The sequence below is a fragment of the Salminus brasiliensis genome, chromosome 9 (assembly GCF_030463535.1).
Source record: "Salminus brasiliensis chromosome 9, fSalBra1.hap2, whole genome shotgun sequence".
In the NCBI taxonomy this organism is placed as follows: Eukaryota; Metazoa; Chordata; class Actinopteri; order Characiformes; family Bryconidae; genus Salminus; species Salminus brasiliensis.
Genome location: NC_132886.1, coordinates 26,036,922 through 26,051,884, shown reverse-complemented (window position 1 = coordinate 26,051,884; position 14,963 = coordinate 26,036,922). Strand labels below are relative to the sequence as shown.

Below are 14,963 nucleotides of genomic sequence, written 5' to 3'. Positions count from 1 at the left end.
AAGCAAACATTTGTTTGTAGACCTTCTGTTCAAGAATTGACATCAGATCACACTTTTGTAATTATAATATGAAATATTCAATCATTTTTATTATTCTGGAGACGTTTAACTGTCCTTTAAATAATCCTGTATATGGAGTGTATAGTCTCTCTGAGTGTTGTTCCCAAAAGGACAAAGGAAAAACACCGTAGCAAGGATGATCTTTCTTTGATAGAGAGAGAGAGAGAGAGAGAGAGAGAGAGAGAGAGAGAGAGAGAGAGAGAGAGTGAGAGTGAGAGTGAGGGAAAGAAGGAAAAAAATGCTGATGAAGTGAAAGAGAAAGGCAATAGGAGCCCTGGAGGACCTGCAGCTCAGCAAGAAGGAAATGTGTTCCAAGCACTGGAGCACAAAGCAGGGAAATCCTGTTTCCTACCCAGGGTAAGAAAGGGGTGAGGTCTGCACATGTGATATGAAATGAAAATCTGAATCAATTAAAATCTTTTTTGTTAGTTTACCTGCTATAAAACATTTTTTAAGTATCTGGGATGTCTTCAAAGTGGATAATATTCACTGAACTGAGCTAAACTGCACTTCTATATATGTGAGAACCACTCAGACGTTCACAGAAAGATGAGCACAATCAAAGTTTGCTGAAAGAGGAAGCTACCCGAAAGTTCTGGCCAGCCGGATATGACACGCAAAATCTCATACACATAAACGTACAACACAACTTTTCAGGAAAACACAACCTTTCAATTTCCCGTTTTTTATTTCTTCTTTCACAGAGAGAAAAGTACCCTCTATTTGTGTCTGTAGGTTGAACCACAACCAAAGGAAACCAGTTTGTAGGAGAGAAGTAAAAAAATAAATCACACTATTGTGTTTTTGAATTAGTGTAAATATGACATAAGTATTTATGCACAGTTTTAAGAGGATGGGTAATGGGGGGGGGGGGTTAAGGTAAAAAGGTGTGTGTGTAAGAGAGAGAGAGCATGTAAAAAAACATTAAAGCTAGGTAAGAAATAAGATAACTTATAAAAAACAAGGAATCACTTTAACATCCCTTGAAACATCAAACACTGGTCAAAGTGCAGCAGTCCAGGTTCCACATCTCATCAGTTGCATTGTAATAGATAGCTTGATTACACAAATAACAGTAGTAAACTGTTTCTGGCACCATTTCCCTCTATAATGTCGTGAATAGACTATTGAGGAAACCATCCCTGGCTGATCTCATTTATTCACACTTGTCCTTTTTTGTGTTTTATTTACAAACGTAATGATCTGGAAACCTGCTCCATTCCTCATCGGCCTTCTCCTTAGCATCCTCATTGCAGTTTAGACTTACTGTGTCATTCATAATCCTGTTTTCCTCAACAGTTCATCTCACTGTCTCAACTGCATTTACTTGACTTTACTTGAGTCCTGTCAAAACATCCTCTCAGTGTTGAAGATTTTTAGCTTGGTCATGAAGTTAAAGTAAATGTAGGCCAAGCACACCAGCAAATTCTTCATCACGAAGAGGACGGGTGTGACAAACCCGAAAATGGCTATGAGTGCCACCCTTAGAAAGAGGAAGGGGAGGTCCTGCAAGGCCACGCCCAGTGGGGAGAGGAGGGGACTGTGAGGCATGGGAACCAATCGCAGCATAGAAAGAAAGCTAAAGAGGTAGACTGGTAAGGCCCAGCCCGAGAAGTAGACTGGGGTGTGACTTGCGACTCGCACCATTTCTGCCGTGTCCAACCAGAACAAGAAGCTGTCGGCAAACACGTCAGCGCGGGCATCGCTTGCTAGCAGAAAGCGCAGTGGTCCGGTGTATGCAGGGGCATATGGGAAACTTCTTGTGGGCAGGCCAGTGCGTGGACAAATCCCTGCGATAGCGTACGGTTGCCCCTGGCCGTTGCCTGGCAGTAAGGGTACTGCGCCGTTGCTGGGTATCCCTGGGACTGCTGTGTTGCCTGGCAAGCCTGGAACTGCCCCACCGGCCGCCAACCCTGGAACGATCCCGTTGCCCGATATCCCCGCAACCGTGGCACTTCCAGGCAATCTTGGAATGGCCCCGTTAGCAGCCCCTGCTCCGTTTTGTGTGCCCGTACTTGCATTTGTTGCTGCTGGAGATGGCCCAGTGGCTGTGGTCACTATAGGGGTCACTGTTTCTACGTGGGTAAGGGTTGGAATATCTGCATCCCGGGCCAGTTCATTAGCTTAAACATAAAAAGAAAAAGAAAAAACACAAAGCAAAACAGAGTGTTGGAATGTTGAAAGGGTGATTATTAATTATTAATAATAGGTACTTAATAATTATTTTTTAACACTATATAATAATTAGTTTTTAAACACTTCCTAGTATTTCCCATGTTTTAAAAACATCCAGCAGTTCGCAGTAGTAGGAAAAACGGCCAGTTTATTTACCTGTGAATCAGAGAAGGCCCCTTGAGGCTGATCTTGTTAGTTTGTCACATCCATTGTAAAATCGTTCATTTGATAATTTACTAGAACAGACAGTCCTATAATAATATATAAAGGTGTCTTCAAAAATGCTTTCATGTAATCTAGCTGCCATCCATCATTACAAAACACTGGATGAATCTGCTGAGTGAGCACATCCTGAATCCAGTGCAAGAATCCTGAAGCATATCCTGCTGACTTCTGTCACTGCTACTCTAATTGCAAAACTAGCATGCCTTGTAAGAATCTGATGACTGGAGGACTGAAAGTCTCACAGGTATTGGGCAATTTAATTTTACAAGTTACATCAGGACACAATGAGGGAAAACAGATATGTTCACATTACCAGTTAAATGATGCCTGAAGCCGGCAAAACAGAAGAGCTATAAGAGATAATAATTAGTTATAAACAACAAATCTACCAGTAAAGTGAAAGTATGGTTTGCAATCAAAGTCTTTGAAATGAGCAAGTCTTAATATTATATATAAGAGTTTTATCAGACTAAGTTAGAAAATAAAAAACGGTCATTTCAGAAAGGTTACAAATAATGTTTTAACTAACTTAGATCACTGGAAGCTAGTTAGTGCACTAGTCATTGTATTTGGAAGTATGCATTAGTCATTAAGAAATAAAATGTATTAATATTATTATGTACTTTCCAGAGAACTCTTACAGCTTTCAGTGCCTTAAGATAAATGAGATCATGATTTCTGAGAACAAAAATACATTAATTTTACAAAGCCATGCTTCTTGTACTAGTGCATCTAAACAAAGTAGAATATTGTGAAAGAATCATATTATTCAAAATTAATTTTAAAAAGGTAAATTGTCATATATTTTATATTTAGTATATGTGAAGTGAAATATTTCAAGACTTTTTTGTTTTACTTTTGATCTGAGACACTGTATTGCTCAAATTAATATGCACTACCAGTACACAGCACTAAATACCTCACAATGTCATGTTTGTGATCATCACGCTAGGCAATGTTTGGTTCAAAGCAGGACAAATGTGTGAAAGTGATGATCTGAATAGAGAGAGACTTCTTTGATTGTTTTGCTTTCTATCAGTATCACTGAAGTTACAGCGTCATTCTGAAAAAACTGCGAAGGTGTGGGGTGGCTGCAGTATAAAACTCTGGCTGCTGACTGGCTCAATAAAAAGTCAATAGTGACACGAATCTGGAATTTAATTTATTTGACTGCAGGGGATTATCATATACCATAAGCTTTGACTCCGTGACTTGTGCTCTGGCCTGCAGCATTACATACTACCAGCTATTTACTGTACCTTTACAGAGTGATATTTTCCATTGGCAACACTTCTCTACAGGGACTAGACAAGCTGTGTGTGCATTTGCACATCTGTGCAACTTAAAGTAGATGAAAGCATTCATGAGATGATGGGGCACAAATATTTGGACATACAGTGTATGTTAAGTACCCCCATTTCATTTGAACGGACACCTGTGCAGGTTACAGTTTGCACTAAAGTACTACAGCTCCCACAACACCATACAAATTACAGTGACACCATACAAATAGTCTACTGTATATACTACAATTACAGTAAGATACCGGCAGTATATGTACCGGCCATATACTGTACATTTACAGTAAACTGCCGTTAACTGGAACATGGCTTCTATTAACAGCCCCTGTCAAATACCGGCAGTATATGTACCGGCCATATACTGTACATTTACAGTAAACTGCCATTAACTGGAGCATGGCTTCTATTAACAGCCCCTGTCAAATACCGGCAGTATATGTACCGGCCATATACTGTACATTTACAGTAAACTGCCGTTAACTGGAGCATGGCTTCTATTAACAGCCCCTGTCAACAAAGTTTAGAGTTTGTCTAGACCTGTGTTTTAATAGTACAGATAAGCTGTGTTTACTAATGCCATAGTCAAAAATATCCCTAGCGTAAACAACCCAGCCCAAGTGGCAGCGGTGCTTGACATGGCCCATGCACACATGCAGGCAGAATCACTGTGGTTCAGCCCTACATGTTTGAGCCAACTGACTGATTTTGAGGAACAAAAGCCAACTCCCCTCATAAGAAAATGACCACTGTGCTATTCTCGACTTCCTCAGCGCTTGCATGGGAACCCAACGTCTTTTGAAACTTTCTGTGGGCGGTAGTCACACCTCAAGTAAGTGTTATATATTGCACATATGCAAATATTACATTAGCTCAGGGTAGAGGCGTAATGGTATACATCACAGTATGGGGGTCACAGTTCGGTACACGCAGAAGAGGAGTACGCACAGTTATACGCACAGTAATTTTACAAACGCACATGCCACCTGGAAACCTTAAGCTGTAATTTGCATGGTGTTGTGAGAACTGTAGTGCTTTAGTGCAAACTGTAACTTGCACAACAGTCTGTTTAGATGAAATGGGAGTTCCCAACATACACTGTATGTCCAAATGTCCAAATGCCCCCCTAATCTCATGAAATCTACCTTAAGCTACACCTATTGCTGACACAGCCGTGCAAATGCACACACAGCTTGTCTGGTCCCTGTAGAGAAGTGTTGCCCATAGAAAATATCACTCTCTGGAGCAGATAAACATGAACTTATTGGCCTATGACAGTGGTCCATTCAGTACTTTGGGGATGAGGTGGAGTGGTGATTATCCAACATCCTGACCTCAGTAATGCTCTTGCCCACTGAATGCAAACAAATCCGCACAGCAATGCTCTAAAATCTGAGAGAAAGACTTGGACCTGGACTGTAGAGATAGGAAAAAATCATTTTTAATACCCTTGTTTTCAGAAGAAACAGTGAATAAGCAGGTGTCCCAATACGTTTACTTCCTACAGGTAAAGTAGCTAGCTAAGATATCCTGCAACCTTAGATGGCTAACACAAGAAAGAAAGATCTAGCTATACTGCAAACAACAGAGGGAAGAAAAGCAAGAGACTAATGGAAACATATCGCTAACTCTGTTACTTCAGAAGACCTGATGTCACCAAAACCAAATTTAGTTCTCGCTCAAATCTAACAGCAGAAAAATTAATCCAAAACACTCTCTAAAACTAAAATGACCAATACCCCTTGCTCCCTATCAGTTACAGTCAGTCATAGTAAAGTCAACACCATAACAACTACAGAGAACATGTTCTGGAGCAGATCTTTAAGACTGTAAAGCTGACAGTAACCCTGTGTGTTTTAATGCAATTCTAAGATTTCTAACTAAAAATCAAAACACCATCATGGCTGAAAAACTGTTCATTTTTGTTCATTTGTGCTACAATATTCAGAGACAGGCTTCTCAAGACTCTGCAAAGAACCCCAATTCTCACCAATATGCTCTTCAAATAACTGCAAAATCTGACATTTGTAACCCCTTTGGCGAGAAGCTTGATCAGTATTTTCCAGAATGCACCATTTTACAGCAATCTGCTGTATTATATTTATTATATTTTATGGCTCTCTGAGATACTTCATGAAATGACAGGAATACTCTTTGTTATATTTTATGCAAAGTAATTTAACCATCAAATTAGGTCCCAAACACTAAAATTCCAACTCAAGCCCACACACTTGGAAATGGTAGCAGGGACAGGCTTTTATTCGGTTTCACTGGTTTGTCTTATGCTTATGTTTGTTTTGGACTAACTTTAATATGTGGCTCAAACTGACCCCCTAGCTCAAACAGCCACAATTTCATACTATTACTGTCCTATGAAAAAAAAGCTAGCAATTAGTGTTTCAGTCTTTAAAGTGACGTGAGAGTAGACTGTGTTTTTACCCTGGCCTGTGAGCCTGCAGTGGCGGATCCTTTCCACAATATCAATGCAGATGAGTGAGAGGAGCACCAGAGACACAGGCAACTCAGCGAATGTATCCAATCGTATATCGTTTCTTATTTGCACCTATGAGAGAGAGAGAGAGACAAAGAGAGATTTATGTCACATCTGCACTTTTAGCTCACTGCAGCTCCATCAGGCCAACAAACATGGAACATTGGCACAGAATCCTGTCCTTGAGATACCATTGCGGGTTGGGAATTCATCTCCGGGAATGTCAAAGCCTAGAGTGTCATTATACAAAGAACAGGAAAGTGGGTCTACTATACCATTTCCTGCAGTCAATTAGCTTTTACTGTAAAATGTGTCAATTTAGTCCTCTGCTGACAGTGGAGGTATTCGCCTGTGGATGGCAAAGTTCACCTACACAATACACTGAGGGTTCAACGTCAGACATTTCCCTGGCTGAGAAAATACTAAGACTCAACAGGTCGACATGATGACATATGTCCCATTAACATCACATGACCAACAGAGGGAAGATACACACGGCACAGAGTGCAGTGAAGGGTTATTCCTTTATTGTTAGCTACACCTTAACAGCTGTCTAGCAACACCTTAGCAACCAAAATCTATACCATAGCAACACTTTAGCAACCACCTTGAAACACTTAAGCGACCAACATATATATCAAAGCAACAATGCTAGTCAAGTCAAGTCAAGTGGGTTTTATTGTCATTTCAACTACATACAGAGTACACAGTGAAACGAAACAACATTCCTTCAGGACCATGGTGCAACATAGACACAGTGCATACAAGACACAAGTGCAACACAAACAAGTGCGGACAGACAACACAACACAGTACAGACAGAGAATAATAAATAATTGGCGGTAGTGTGCAAATTCTGTAGTGTGTAATAAATATTGAGTCCAGTGAGGTAGTAAATTTATTAGTGCAAATGCTTTGTGCAAAAAATGCTTCCCATTTTATCTGGGGTAAATGGTTGGAGAGAGAGAGAGAGAGAGAGAGAGAGAGAGAGTGTGCATGTAAGTTTTGGTAATGACCTGTCATAGAAGATGATTAATAAAGTGGTGGTAATGATTAATGATCACCAATGCTAACAGTGACATGGACGCATTGATCAGCTATGTGTTGGTGTCGACCGATTTTCAGCCCAGATATGTCATCGGTCAATAACTAGTACTGCTAGATCGGATCATGACTTCAGCTTACGATGAATTGGGAGGGACTGTAGGAGAGGGGCTGGGGTTTGGGTGTTTTTTACCTATCCGATATGTGGAGCCAGAAAAGATAGATGACAGAATTAGTTAAAGAGGGGGGTGACAGGGTCACAGGGTCAAGGTAGAGATGGAATTTATAGCACATTAGATTAGGGAGGCCATAGGAATGTTCCTCCTTCAAAACTGTTATGTCGTAATTTTCTGAAAACGTTTTACCTTCACTAACACAATTTTTATTGCGGTCTTGGCTTAATCCCATTTGTGGGTTTGCAGCATTATTTGCATTAAATTACACTTTCTTGAAAGACACACAGTCTTTCAGGTAAATTGGCCGATTGCTGATATCGACCAAGGACGGGTCTGAGGACCACATTAACTTTTCCAGGTATTACTTGGTAATGCATCGTAGTGCAGGGATTCTGTAGTGTTTCGTGCATTGTTCAATTTTTGAGGTCAACCACATTTAAAACACTGTGGACCTCGATGTGAGAGCTGTGAATTCCCATACATGCAGAACTGCTCTGTAGTGTTGTTAGCGGTGTAAGCTATTTTTGCTAATACTCACAGTACTGAGCTGAGTGTTTGACTCTTGAGAGGGGTATCCGTTAGTGGTGTTATAAGTCTTTGCCTCCTCACTTGGATGTAATGGGGTTGTGCAGCCTCGAGTGAGGTCCATATTGCCATTTAGTGGTTGAATGAGGAACTGCAGGGTCCTGTGACCAAGGGGCCTTGTGCAGAAGTACAGCGACTCACGAAATGTGGATCATACATTCTGACCAGTTCTCAGGATCGGCTAAATTATTGACCGATGACATATCTGGGCTGAAAATCGGTCGACACTAACACATAGCTGATCAATGCATCCATGTCACTGTTAGCATTGGTGATCATTAATCATTACCACCACTTTATTAATCATCTTCTATGACAGGTCATTACCGAAACATCCATTTTAATCATGAACTTAAAAAACAGCCATTTAATTAAATCATAAAAAAAGGTAAAAAACAAAAAAACAAAAAAAACAACAACATTTCTTTAATTTAAAAACAGGCCATGGGATAGAGTAATGAAATACATGGTTGAGATTAAAATGTAGTTTAACAAAAAAAGTATGTATTATCAATTTCATTTACTCATGTTACGAAGCTGAAACATCTGAAAACATTTGTTCTAATTTTGTTTTACGTTTGATTTAAAATCTGTAATGAGCAATTCGATTTCAGGTTAGGATGTTAGGTGACATTCGGATGATGTCACATGCTCTGCCCAAAAATAAACAACTGTATTAAAAAATATGCTGTTAATTAAAATGATACTAATAAACTATGGGTCTGTGCATCTCAGAAATCATTCTGAAACATTAAAGCTGTTTTGAACTGTCAGCATCCTCCCTCTATAGCATGCATTCCTCGCATGCACTGTTCCGTAAATTGCGCCAGAGTTTGAGGGTAGTACATGAGTAGGAAGTCAGGCTACAGGTCAATCTGACTTAGCATTCTGACAATGTTGCTAAAGGGAAAAAAGGGAGGGGGGGGGGTTAAGGCTTCCCCTCTCATAGATCTCCTATAAATTAACACTACTCACTAGTCTCCAATTCCAGGCGAGACAATATAGCCACTGCTGTGGTTGCTAAATGGTTCTTGATTCACTTTAATATCTATTAATATCTATCTATTCACTTGGTTGAGGGGTAATGGCATTGAGCCATCAAAACCACCAGATACCATTCTTTTCTACACGTCCAAATGTTTGTGGACCCCCCTTCTCAGGAATGCATTCAGCTACTCTGACTTGAACACATTGCTGACACAGATGTGCAAATCCGGAGCAAATAAACATGAACCTATTGGCACCATGCCTAATGCCAGGTGTGAGCTGTGGAGCAGTGGAACTGTGTTCCCTGGAATGATGGTGCCTCATCCAATACTTCTGGGATGAGGTGGGTTGGTGATGATCCAATATTCTTACCTCACTAACGCTGAATGCAATCAAATTTTTCCAGTAATGCTCTACTAATGAGTAGAAAGCCTTCCCTGGACAGTAGAGACATTTCACCCCAACAAAGGAAGAACGGGCTAGTGTCCCAATATTTTTGTCCATGTAGTGTAATTTCTGCAGTTATCTGCAGTAGATGTTGAAAGATTGTACATTTTCCCAGTGTTGCCCAATAAGTGCTACATAAATGATAACAAACCATTATTGCTGATCCTTTGTATGAGAAAATTAACATCAACTGGGCTGTTGTCACAGTCCATACACCAAAAATCCACTGCTTTCCCTAATATGTGGCTGGAATGGACAATACTGAACAAGTGAACACCACAACATAATCCAAAAATGCTAGATCGGGTGAAGTTTACCTCAGAACTTGCAATTAGGAATGCAAAAGAGGGCAGCGTAGAAAGGAGCACATATGCCAGAGCAACAGGTCTCCTGAGGAGAAAGAAAAATTAGCCAAGTAAGACAAGTAAGCTCAAATTTAAAGAAATGCTATGAAAAATTGCCATTTCTTGCTCCTGGACTCCCCCTACAGTTGAGAAGTGGAATTCAGACTCTGAGCCACTAAAGGACATGTTTTGCTGGATGAGCTGAGAGGTACAGAACCGTCAGATCCGCATGTGGACTGACGTGGTAAATATTACAAGATTTTACAAAAAAATGACTATAAAGTTACATAGTGTAGTTAGCAGTGTGCTGAGCCCAGAGTAGCGTTGACAGTGATGCTATTTTCCCTATTACAGGTCAGTAGAGCATCAACATGATTTTGAAGCTGTTATTTTATGGCAAGAATGTTACATAGTGTTGCTTTAAAATGAAAGTACATAAATAATCTGTACTGTTTCTAATGTAAAAAGTAAAACAGCTCTACTTCGTCCTACAAACATCCCACAGCTCAGCTAATTTCTAAAACAACAGTAATACTAACTCTCTAACTCTATCCTGACCAAGTGGATTATAATTTATATCATATTATGACTTAAACACTTCACTACTTGTCCATAGCTGTTCTAAAATGAAGTCCACTTTTGTATTTATCACAAACCTGGGACAGTCACGATGCACAGGGTTCATGATGCTAGAACAACAGTTTGTTTTGAGTTCATCAGGACCATAGGGGTTAACTTAGGGTTTAACTTATATAACACATCAAGTATCCAAATACAGTGACAAATTCCACACAGATAAACACACAAAACCATGTCAGATAAGGCTAAATTGCTCAAACACATACACACATACACTCCGCAAGAAACAAAACGGGGAGGGGCAGCACAACCCCTTCCCTTCGCCCTCACCACTTCTTCCTCCCCACTAGGGCTTTCTTCTTCTTAAAAACCATGTACTTCATTGGCAGCCACACCAACATTGCCACTGTTGTCACATAGGCCACGGACGAGGCCACAATCAACCAGTAGGCCGTGGTGGAATCTCCACCAGAGGGCTGCGCCTGGCTCTTCACTCGCGCCAAGATGAGGGCGAAGCGTTGCATCACGATGAAGAGTGGGACGCAGAAGGCGGCGAACTGCAGCACCTCACAAACTGCAAACTTCAGCCTGCTCCCCGAGCCCATACTGTGGAGGAGAGGCGCAAAAAGAACGACAAAGAAAAAAAGAGGGAGAAAGAGCAGAGGGCGCTGCTGCCCGACGGTCCCCGCGGAGGGGGGCTTTTGTGCCGGAGCGCTAGCATGTTCCACGCACACTAGCTGAGCGGACTGTGGCCAGTAAGGCCGCTCTGCTTACTCTGCACTCGCTATTGTGTTGGGTCATCAGGTCAGGCCTGGACAAACACACACACACACACACACACACACACACACACACACACATACACACATGCTAACTTCCAATCTGTGCCACATGATAGACAAACACAGACAAAACAAAAACACACACACACACAAATCTCTGTAAATGTATACAGCTATCAATTCTAATTACAGCACAGAGACACAGCCTGAGGAAGGACCTATAAAATAAGTCATGATCCCAACACACAGACACCACTAGCGCATCACTAAACGTAATACTGTAAAGGCTCGTCTACTAACTTTTCTTAACCTTTTAACTTTGCTGTAACTTGCCGTAATGATTCTGAACCCATATCGTAATCCACAGTTTGGCAGGCCAACGGTTTAGCTCAAGGTCTGCGCCAGTTTAAACACACTTTACGCCCCCAAAATGTACATACACATACCCCCAGCCCACTAGCGAAATCACGACAGCCACTTTGAGTGAATATGGTGTGGTGGCATTTGTAACACTAGACAGCAGCACATCACCTTCAGACCCTGCTAGTTACGGGCCTCATGACTGCAGCTTTTCCTGTGCCAGTGTCCACAAAACGGCAGCGTTAAACTCAGCATGTGACAAATCAAAAGCAGGGGAAGCAACAGGGATCTGTGCTAGGCTAAACAAGCTAGCCAGCCGGCTTTTACCATCTTTTCTCGCCAACATTCACTCCCTTAAGAACTCAAAAAACATTTTTTGTGGTAAGACTCGAGAACCCTGGGACACGAGTGGGTGCTAGGCTAAAAGCTAACCCAACAACAATCTCTTGAACTTGCTTTCTTTTGCACAGAGTTGAAAAACTATTGCATAAAGCTCCTGTGAGCCGTTGCGGAGCTGTAGGCCAGACAATAATTCTTCTCGTTCGTTTCATTCCGAGCCAAATTAACAGGGTTGTAAATGAGCTTAAGTCTGAGCAGCTTTCACCCCAAACAAAGTCACATATGTAGTATTTACACATTACAATAAAAATACTCAGTAAATGGATACTTTGGCCCCTGATTTGTTGATAATAATTATGATGATGACAATCATGTTACTGCAAGACCACAGTTATGCGATGCCTACAGCTTTGTTGAGCTCTTTATCGCCATCAGCGCAGTTATTAATATATAAAATAGATACCGCCAGCTCTATAATCTGATTAACTAAGCCATGTGTATGGTTGGGCTGTATAAAGGTGATACTGTACTGCTGTGTATTAACAGCATGACAAATGGTATTTCAAAATCACAACATTTCAAAATCTAGTATACGATTAAAATAGCTCATTCATTCATGTGCATTTAAGAGAGTCACAGGGTGGGGGCGCTGTGGGAGCTCACTTACTGTCTATGTCACACTCTAAAAACAGGTGGGGGAGAAACAAGCCGACTATAGTTGCGAGTTAAGTGCCGTGCTGAGTTCGGAAGCTGGCTGGATATCTGTCCAAACATGACATAACCTCTGACATTTCACCTTTGTGTCACTGTGTCAGTGTCAGTCAGTCAACAGCAGCTGCACTGAGCTGTCTGATACTCGTGGCTCTGCAGTCAAACTAGCTAAGCAAAGACCGGCTTAGCGAGTGGGCTACAGATGTAACTTTACAACTGTAATTTCAGCTGTTTGTCCTTTACTGTTTTTAAAATAATGCTGAATGAAATGGTACAAGAAGGCCACGTAGGACCATCTGCGCTACTTGCACAGCTTATGCTATTCCACGGCCATGGTACCGTGGTATTATATTAAAAAAGTGGATATCGCCCAACCTTGCATTACACCTTGTACCCTAACTAATTACATATGAATACATTATACTGTCAAAGGGCCTCTGGAATCTTAAAGAGTGTCCAACTCTCTCATTTTAGAAGACAACCTCTATAAAGCCTAAATGTGACCGTCAGGAATCAATCAATCAACACTTATATATATGCCAATATGCCAAAAATAGTTCCTGCAGAATTCCTTAATGACTGAGCCAGTCAAGAGTACACTGGGACCTGCTTCCTTCCTCTTTCAGGTTTTCCAGGTGTTCGCCTTGACATGTCTTGCACTTCTCTGGTTTGAATTTTTCAGAGGCGACTGCAGAATATGGCTAATGTATTTTCGGTCAGCAGACATCTATCCATGTTCTTACAGTATGCCTCCATCTTGTGGTCATTTGATCATGCAGTAAAGAACAATGACAATGCTTCAACTTTCAGAATTCAGGAGTGTGCTTTTATGGAAGTAATGGTAGGCGTCACATTATGGCATTGTCCCTGTACTTGCTTCATTACAGTACTTGCAACACTGTCCCCGCAGTCAACAACTCACCAGAAGGCCCATAGCAATACATAAAAGTGTGCCGGGGTATACAGTATGAGTGTGTGTATGTGTTTACAGTAGAGTGTGTGTGTAACAGGATCAGGATTAGGTGGGCTGCACTATATTTGGTGGTGTCTTCACTTTACTCTGATTTCTACTGGGTGCAGGGAGGGGGCTAATTTTAGAAGCTGCTGTGAAGCACTTTCTCAGACACCGGCTTCAGTCTACAAATGCTTGCCAGTCTCTACATTCATAATATGCAGATAACACTGAGGAAAAAGCTTTTAACAGATTATGTCAAAGCCTGGAAGATTGACTGGCGTACAAAACATGCCCTGAATGCAGGTCAGTACACAGGCAAAAAGAAGGGCAAGCCAAAGACTGTTCTAACCTAATGTTTAACCTAGTTCTCCACCTGCAGCTTCACTAGACTGAAAGTCTAAAAGTGTGAAAGCTCTGTGATGCCACATGTCCAAATATTTGTGGACACCCCTTCTAATGAATGCATTCAGCTACTTTAGGTTGCACCTATTGCTGGCACAGATGTGCAAATGCACACCCACCCACTGCTTGTCTAGACCCTGTAAAGAAGTACTGCCAACTGAATAGAAGGGATTCTCAATACAAAGTATGTAAGTTTGGACTAGTGTGCTTGGTAATGCCAACGTGGCAAATTTGACTCGCGAGTACAAAATCCTGAGGATTTTTGGCTGTGCAAAGTCCACACAAGTCGCCTCTGGTGGAACAAGAACACATCCAGGAATTTGGACTGTACTTGGCTAGATGTGACTGATCTTGGGCTGCAACTGATGATCTTTCACAGGAACACAAGCACAGACAAGAACACAGACTGAGAGCAGATAAACATGAACCTATGGAAACCTACATGTTCATAACTCATATGTAAGCTGTAGGTTAATGCTACACAGAAGCATCGCGCCTCTGAGAAGTTGTACGACGCACAACATCTGAGATTTGCCAAAGACCCCCCCCCCAACAACCCGAACTATCTGTGCCACACCTCCTCGAGCGCCTCCATGCTTACTTTTGCACAGGACACTGACGGAATATTTACCCACACGTTGATTTGCACGAGATTAACATAACCTGAGGTCATTTTTATGGCCCAGGAATCTTTACTGACGCGGGAGCGTGCCAAAATGACTGTGAATGACGCATTCAGACGTGACTAAAATCACTGATAAACTCTGATAATAATTACATCACCCCACATCCCCATGTAAAACTAATCCCATCCGAACAGGGCTTTAGAAAGCATACTGTCAGGGGTGAATTTTAGCTGTGATTTTACATCACCTGGCTTACTTTTTTTATAAGGTTATCGCTGCTGTCCAATGAAAAACATGTATCTCAGTCTTTCTCCATGGTTCGAACACTGTAGCTGCTCTGTACACTGTGTAAATAATTCTCGATGAACCGACCAATC

The 14,963-nt window shown here is 41.3% G+C and overlaps 1 protein-coding gene across 1 annotated transcript; it reads right to left on the bottom strand.

Annotated features, from left to right (window-relative positions):
• Nucleotides 1-904: 904 nt before the first annotated feature.
• Nucleotides 905-11,016, bottom strand: LOC140562410 (transmembrane protein 236-like). Its single transcript, XM_072688035.1, has 4 exons — nucleotides 10,742-11,016; nucleotides 9,806-9,878; nucleotides 6,198-6,321; nucleotides 905-2,183 (listed from the first exon to the last, which is right to left on the bottom strand). Exons 1-4 carry the CDS (start codon nucleotides 11,014-11,016, stop codon nucleotides 1,408-1,410), a joined length of 1,248 nt encoding a protein of 415 aa, XP_072544136.1. The 3' UTR covers nucleotides 905-1,407.
• Nucleotides 11,017-14,963: the final 3,947 nt, after the last annotated feature.

What these genes read in the sequence shown, in the direction of transcription:
- LOC140562410 (XM_072688035.1), bottom strand. Translation starts at nt 11,016, where the DNA reads ATGGGCTCGGGGAGCAGGCTGAAGTTTGCAGTTTGTGAGGTGCTGCAG. An exon ending in TCCTAATTGCAAGTTCTGAG is followed by an intron (nt 6,322 to 9,805) that starts GTAAACTTCACC and finishes TCTCTCTCATAG; the next exon opens with GTGCAAATAAGAAACGATAT. An exon ending in CTGCAGGCTCACAGGCCAGG is followed by an intron (nt 2,184 to 6,197) that starts GTAAAAACACAG and finishes TTTATGTTTAAG; the next exon opens with CTAATGAACTGGCCCGGGAT.